The following is an 8250-nucleotide window of genomic DNA, read 5'->3' as shown; positions in this document are numbered from 1 at the left end:
TGATTACGAGTGTCGGTAAATAACGAGTGGTCGACAATACTTCATTATGTGATATATTTACTAGGCACTTTATAGATACGCAATGTAATGTCGAATCCTAGTATTTTTCCATCAACAAATTATTTACCATTTTCACAATCGAATGCTCTCATTATACCAAAACCCCATGCCAATTCCTGACCTTCCTGAAGGTATCCAATGGAGATACAAAGAGTTTTTAAATGCAGTAAAAAAAGGAAAATTCGAAAGGGTTAGAATCAACAAAGACGGTAACGTTTTTCAGCTCACCGCCATGTCCGTAGTCGTCCCAAATAGTCTTGATGATATCGACATCTTACCAATGAACGACATTGATACATCAGTATCAGAAGGTCTTGAAGGTGGTGGACCAGGCCACCTCGGCTGGCCTGTGGATTTTAGAAGGTCAAAATCCAAGTTCCAAGAAGTCCTAAAAACCAGTGTTTTCTTTGCAAATGTCGTCGAAGCAGATTAAGCTAAAATGGAGCTCCAAGAATTCATTGATTTCTTTAAAAACCTGAATAAGTACACAACCCTCACTGCTAAAATCCCTAAAGGGTGTTTACTCGTCGGACAACCAAAAACCGGGAAGACCCTTTTGGCTAGGGCGGTGGGCGGAGAAGCTAGTGTGCCATTTTTCTCATGTGTCGCATCAGAATTCGTTGAGTTATTTGCAGGATTGAAGATGCAAGAAGTTTCAGGGATGATGTTTTTGATCTCCTACTACAATTTCAGAGGTGACTTAAAGGGAGGGGGAATAAGGGGGCCGTTCTTTTATTTTTTTTATTTTTGAATTAATATAGCATAGAATAAATATTAAAAATTACATAAAAGAAATTAAAAGAGCATAATAGTTTTTTTCGACTTTGTCACGGACTAAAACTAAAAAAAAATTCTTGATTTTAGATCTTTTATACAAGTTAAAAACTTTTTGGGTCTTATCCACAGTTTTTATGAAACCACGCTGACTAATTCGGCAAGTCTTGATTTAAATAGTATTAGTTAATCGTAATTAATAGTATTAGTTAATCGGAACAAGATAGATAATCATTATAAAAATCGATAATTAATGATATTAAATCTATTATACTTCTAATAAATCAATAATAGAAAAATAAAAAGATTCAAAATCTAAGTGGAAATATATTTTTCTTTTGTCTCTAAATTTATTCTCTAATTTTGTTTTCATTTCTAATTTAGTTAACTGAATCTCTCCCCCCACCCCAATTTACTTTATTGTTTATGGTCTAGTTAGCATTTGAATTATCTAATATGAATCATTTTGATCCCTTGTTTTTCGACACTCTTTATTACCATGATTATACTATTTAACGATTAGATACGCTGCATGTTTATGACAGTTTTGTTGAGAAAAATTAGGATTTATAAATTTAAAGTCTGATAATTTTTCTAGTATATAAATTACACATCAAAAGTCGAAATAGATGTAAAAACAAGAACGGAAATGATCTCAGAGATATATTCTCCCTCAAACAATCGAACCCATAAATCTATAATGTTTGAATAATATGCATCAAAATAAAATAGAAGTAGACATAGTAAAAAAGGAAACAAATAATATTTAGATTAAAGTAGAGATGGGAGGAAAGGATAATAAGGATTCATATGGAGAGGGACGACGATGATGATGAACGTGGGGTTGGTTTTACTATTTTAATTACAAGTATTATATAATAAACAAAAAATTGATTGATAAATAAATAAGAACATTATATACTTGTTTCATGTCTCGCTGGCATGAAATCAAAACAATGACGTACGAATACGAAAAATGAAGATCGAGACTAACAAACAATTTAGTGATTTACCTTAACCCACGATTTATGTAACTTACTCTTAAAAATGATATTAAAAAGAGAAAAAAATATATCATTTTGTATGGATCATAATTCATAACGTAGGGACAAAAACTGTAATAAAATAAAACTATACGGATAATAAAATAAAAAGTTGAACTAAAACAATGAATGTTTGTAAACTACTATACTTTTTTTTTAAAACCAACATGATGGAAGTTTTGCTGGTTTTCGAAAGTTAAGGGTAGAAAATGAAATATTGTAGTTTGAATTAAAGAATAAAGTGAGATAAAGACATTGGAATAATATTTTGTAAAACAAAACAAGAATAATGCAGAAAAAATATATTAAAAATCGCCAATTTATCTTCCTCATCATCACAAATCCCGAAGCATAACTATGAATGATACGCACTAAAATTAATACGAGTTTTGTTCGTTCAAATGGTCCAATATTATTTATTTTCGATTGACGAGACTATTAATTATTTCAAACAATTAAACAAGTCAAATATTTTTATTAGGTTATAAATGAATTTAAATATATTGTTCACTTTGTAACGGTAGATGACGATATGGTCAAATTTGACAAAAGCAATAGACAGTTGACCTGTTGAAACAATGTTTATCTACAATGGACTAACAAATGTTTTTGTACATATTCACAAGTGATGCATCTAAAAATACCTTTTTTCCTCAAAAATGATTAAAAAGAATGAGAAATATGTTATTTAATTTAATACTCCTCAAGATCCAAAATTGATTTGGGTGATTAAAGATATTAGTGGAATATGAAATTGAAAAGGTGATTCCCTTAATTCAATGTACTTTCTAAACATGGTATTATTTGGATCAAAGTCATACTACAACTTTCCTAATTTGGATTAAACAAAGATTAATTAATTAATTAACAAAAAAGATTCTAATATAAGTAGCTAATTAAAAACAAACAACAGCCTCTTACCCTTTGTTGGCCTTTCTCTCTCTTGGTAATCTCTAATTAAACACGTGCTTATTATCCATAATTAAGATTAAGAAGATGAAGATGAACCATTAGTGCCGATAGCATTACCACCGCTGCTAATACTGTCGTTGTGTGGTGGCTGGTGGTGTTCGTGGTGGTTATTTCTATTTGTTAAGAAATCAATTCCACCGCCGGGAGATCCATTGTCGTTGTTGTGGTTGCCGGAATCTTTCTTGATGCCGAACGTCATCTTGTTGTTATGCATCCAGACTTTGAAAACCCCTTTATCGACCCCAATTTCGTTGCAGAATCCGATTATTAAGTCTTCGTCTCGCTTCTGCATCTTCCATCCGACTCGTTCAGCTAATTCGTGCATCTTTTCTTTCTGATCTTGAGTGAATTTTGTTCGGAATCGTTTTTTCCCATTTGAGTTAGACCCGATTATGCTGCCGCCGGCAGAGGTTGGGGTGATGTGAATTGAGGGGTGGTGGTGGTTTTCCGGCGCTTGTGCGGATAAGCCAGCGCTGAGAGCTAGGAGCATGTGTGGTGCTGATGGGTAGTAAGATGAGGAGATCGGAGGTGGAGATGGGGAATCCGCCGGACTAGAACTGTTTCCTCTAACTCCGCCGAGGGAAATTGGTTGTGGTTGAGGTGGTGGAGGGTGATGGCGGTGGTGTGGTTGGTACTCGATGAGGTGTTGAACAGGTGGGCTGTTCAGAAATGATTCGTCCGGGTCACGGCGATGGAAGTTGCGATGACAACCACAAGCTGCACATTTTAACGATGTCGGGTCGGTCGGCGTTGACGTCGCCGAGGGCATAAACTCTCCACAACCGTCGACTGCGTGTCCGCCCATACTCGCGGCGTGGTTCTTCAAACATTCTCTGTATGTCACCACCACCGGCGTCGGGTTGTGGTGATGCCGAGGTTTATGACGCTTAAGCACTCCGTTTGTAAACGGTGGTGGGAGCTGTTTTTGGACACTATTTGGTTGGATCCGAGCATCCTGATCAAGAGCTTTGATAGAGCTGGTGGTGGGGGTGGTTGTTGTAGTGGTGGTGGGCGGTGGTGATGTTACGTCCATGAGTAATTAACTATGCTTTGGGAATAGGGTTAGGGGTCCATAGATGGAAAATAGTGCTTTTTGGGACGATGACTGTAGATAACCCTCTTATGTGGTGCTGCACTGCTTCTTCTTAACCCTTGGGTTAAGTAATCCACTCATTGGTTAACCCGAATTTCATACATGGATCACAAATTAAAAGAGAATACGGGTCGGGTTATATATATAGCAAAATAGATTCTCTCAAATTGGTTGTTAAATAAGAAGACGTAATTCTGTTTTTTACTAATTGGTTGTGAAATAATAAGAAATATAATAATTGATTGCTAAATAATAAGAAATCACAAATAATAAATTTTAAACCATCATGTAAGAAGCCCAACGGTGAATAGATTAAAAATAAATTCTACATAAGGAATAAGGAATAAGGAAGATCTTAAGTTCAAATATGATTTCAACTCGTGGGTGTTAAAATGACAAATATCCATTATGTATTGTGTGGATTAAGTCCATTTTCACCATAGAATATTATCCAAATAAGCTTGAAAATCATAATCCATTTACAAATTACTACCAACTTCAAAACAACTCATTGTTTTATTTCAGACCATCACAAAACAATATATGTCGAATATAAAGTTACTCAAAATATGACATTTGGAGTAAAGTATATTATGAACTTACATCTTGTATATTATAGTCCGTCCAATCCTTAATTTCAAAATAACATAACAGATCCAATTTTACCGAAATTTTCACATAATTTATTAATCCACCTTAGAGTAGCGCCTAATTCTTGTAACGCCTTGTATGAAATTACTTGGTTGGGGCCTCGAAAACCAAAGGGCAGTGGTGATTCGGTCTTTTATGTGTCCCGAATTTTATCCGAAAGGTATTACGCTTGGAGGTGTCGAGGGGAGCGTAGGGCTTCCCGCCACCTTTTCGTGGATATAAAGTTCGTCAGAAACGGACTTGGAATGAAGGAGTTATGACACTTTTTATTTATTATCGATTTTAGCCCCTAATGGAAATTTGTGACAAGATGATCCCATGCATGCAAGGTGGCCAACACAAGAGTACGCCCAGCGTAAGCTGGGGTACGCCCAACGTAGAGGGGATAAGGAGTCGCGGGTGTTGGAGACGTACGCCTAGAGTCCTTAAACATTATTTTTTAGGGTGTGTCACTATATAAAAAAACATTATACTCTCAAGGGTCAGCCTCCTTCTCACCCATAGATAGTTTTGATGAAACCCTAATCCTCTTTGAGTGTTCTTGGAGTTTGGAAGGCTTTGTGAGAGAATTTTGGTGTTTTGGAACCATTCTTCAAGGAAGCAAATGTCAAGGCAAGGTGTTGGTGCAGAAGAGAAAGTTCAAATCTAGGATTGTTGCTTCTCTACAGATCTCCTCAAGGAATGAATTCATGAGCTTGATGATTTATCACTTAGATCTTTCTTAGGGTGACTTTATGAACTTTTTTGGTCCCAAGAATGGACCTTTTATGACTCAACACGTTTTCTAGGTCCAGGGTTGCCACCCGTAGTGCCATATGAGTCCCATAAGCAGTAAAGTTTCAATCTTTAGGGCTCATTTGAGACCATGCATGAGATCTAGCCACTTCCATGGGAGTTTATAGCTATATTCCAAGTTTAGGTTCATTTGGTGGGTTACAAGTCACCAAGTAACTGACTTTATAGATTAAGACGTTAAAAAGAACTTGGATATGTAATTGCAACTTATGGAATAGAGTATTAAGCACTTAATGGGAAAGTGACTTAACAGAGGGATTACGCTGAGCGTACATGCAGGTACGCCGAACGTACTCACCATTTAGCTTGTACGCTTAGCGTACATAGGAGTACGCCCAACGTACTTATCAGATATGGGCTTGGAGTGTTTTGGGCCTCGGGTTGGGTCAAGCAGTGTACTTTGGCCTTTAGGCCTTAGTGGACCGTCAGAAGTTAGATATTTTAGGCCAGGAATATGTTTGGGCTTAAAGTATGGCCTATTAGAGGGGTTGGGCCTAATTTGGCAAATTGGTCCATTTGTGGGCCACTAATGGGCTTGGAAAACGTACCTAGTGTAGGGCTTTTGTTTTGGGTTTGGGCCTAAGTTTGGATCATACAGGGTCAGGGGTAAAAGGTCACTTTACCCCCATGCATGGAATAATGGTTATGGTATGGGACCCAGTTGCCATTTGAGTATATTGATCGGTGTTGATGGCTCAGGAAGTGGACGGGGCAGCAGCTAAGGACTTCCTCAGGAAATTCTGCATTCGAGGTTAGTTTTCTCACCATACCAATGGGTCTAAGGCACCAAGGCCGGCCCATTTTATGATAGTTGGTATACTTGTTGTCTAGAGGTGTGTGGCATTATTATACGTTGATATGTGGTAGAGATAGATTTTACAACTAGTGGTAGAGATAGCCTCCGGGGCTAATGGTAGAGATAGCCTTCAGTGCTAGTGTTAGAGATAGCTTTCAGGGCTAATGGTACAGATAGCCCGTATGGCTAAGGGTACAGATAGCCTCTTTGGCTAACGGTAGAGATAGCCTTATAGCTAATTGATATGTGTCATGTGGTAGAGGTAACTTTATAGCTAATTGATATGCATTATGTGGTAAAGGCAGCTTTATAGCTATTGATATGTGTTATGTGGTAGAGGTAGCTTTTATAGCTAACGTGTTATGTGGATTGTGTGTGGGGTATGCTCTGGGGAAACTCACTAAACTTCGTTCTTACAGGTTTGTTTATTGGTTTTAGGTACTTCAAATCCTAGGGGCAAGGGCAAGGTGCGATGGCGTGACATGCACTCTTTCACAGACATTTTCGGGACACTCTGATATTTGGAATAAAAGTTGTGTTTGACTTATGTTTTGAAAACAATTATAACTAGATTTCTTAATGTATGAAATTATGTGTGCTTATCCAAAACTAAAAATTTTACTTTGAAAATGGTACAACTGTTTGAGGGATCCGGGAATACCCTTGGGTGTGTCAGGACTCAAACTAAGGAAATGGTACAATTGTTTTCGAAAATAACATAAAAAGCTTTTGAAAGAAAGGAAAAGATGAGAGTGCAACGCGCGTGATCAGCTGAGCCAAGTAAGTAATTCCCCAATGTGCTAGCCATGTTATTATGATACTAAAGCTTTGATGATCATATGGAACTTGCTATGTGTATGCTTTTAAAATTATATACGGTTAGGAGCTTATAGCCTCAGATTGATTGATTTGGCCTTATTTCCTATTTCTTGTATGGTTGTGGTATTAGGGTAGAATCTTTTATTCGAAAGTCTATTTGATCCTTTTTTTATATATAATTTGCATGAACAAAGATTCTGGTGGATTTTGGTGCTAGCCATGTTTTTAGGCCAAGTAAGTAATTCCCCAATGTGCTAGCCATGTTTTTATTCGAAAGTCTATTTGAAGCAGTCTAAGCCTTGTTGGTGGATTTTGGTGCTTGTGGTCTTGAAAAGGAAGGAGAAAAGCTTGAGGAAGCGAGTAGAGACCAAGGGAACCCAAGTTTGTGCACCTTCTATAGTTCATTGAAGGTAAAAAGTTGTAACCTTGCTCTTTCGTTTGTTAGATCCCTCTTTGGGGAGATTTAGGGCTTTTATAAGCCATTTTTGATGACCAACCATGATTGCAAACATGGTTGGGGTTGGGGCTTCTAAATCAAGTCATTAAGGGAGTCACAAGGCGGTTGGGGACTGCTTTTGCACCCATGAAGGGTCCCATGCATCTTAAGAGCTTGTTTTATGTCTTTTTGAGCTCAAAGTCCCATGAAACCACGTAAAGTTTGTAACTTTACGTGCTAGATCGACTGTAGAAGATTGGATCTATCTTTTGATCAAAGGTTGTACATCAGAAATCGAGGATTTAGAGTGTGGACGTGAGCGACTTGGCGATTCCGTTCCTAGGACTCGACGAGTCCAAGGCTTTGTGTCCCAAATCTATTGAGGGTCAAAGAACTCAGTTAAGTGTTACAAGGATTGTAGCCGGACAGAAAGAGTGACCTAACGCATTGCACGTAATTTTAGACTTGGAGTTCATGGGACTCGACAACTGCTAGAATAGACTCGGTGAGTCCAAGGCAATCTCCTTAAGATTGGAGATGAACTCAACGAGTTGTTCATACAACTCGGTGAGTCGAGGACAGGACTTGCCCATCAAATGAAGGTGGACTCGACGAGTGTTCATACAACTCGGCGAGTCAGATGAGGTTCATACGATGTTTATATGAGAGAGGAACTCGTAGAGTCGATGACAAACTCGCCGAGTCGAGTCATGGATAAGGACGAGTAAAGGGTTAGGGACTCGACGAGTTGATGGCCCAACTCGGCGAGTAGGGTCAACTTGAAGTTGATTTTGACTGGACTTGGACTAAC

The 8250-nt window shown here is 37.8% G+C and overlaps 1 protein-coding gene across 1 annotated transcript; it reads right to left on the bottom strand.

The window, feature by feature from the left end:
* Positions 1 to 2619: 2619 nt before the first annotated feature.
* HB23 (homeobox protein 23) lies at positions 2620 to 3991 on the bottom strand. The gene has a single exon (XM_078992908.1). The coding sequence runs from the start codon at positions 3880 to 3882 to the stop codon at positions 2866 to 2868; it is 1017 nt and encodes a 338-aa protein (XP_078849034.1). The 5' UTR covers positions 3883 to 3991; the 3' UTR covers positions 2620 to 2865.
* Between the last annotated feature and the right edge of the window lie 4259 nt (positions 3992 to 8250).

Source organism: Lactuca saligna, chromosome 4 (genome assembly GCF_052625555.1).
Source record: "Lactuca saligna cultivar CGN05327 chromosome 4, ASM5262555v1, whole genome shotgun sequence".
Lineage (NCBI taxonomy): Eukaryota > Viridiplantae > Streptophyta > Magnoliopsida > Asterales > Asteraceae > Lactuca > Lactuca saligna.
Note: the sequence above shows the minus strand (reverse complement) of the source record. Positions and strands in the feature narration are given on the sequence as shown.

What these genes read in the sequence shown, in the direction of transcription:
- HB23 (XM_078992908.1), bottom strand. Translation starts at nt 3,882, where the DNA reads ATGGACGTAACATCACCACCGCCCACCACCACTACAACAACCACCCCC.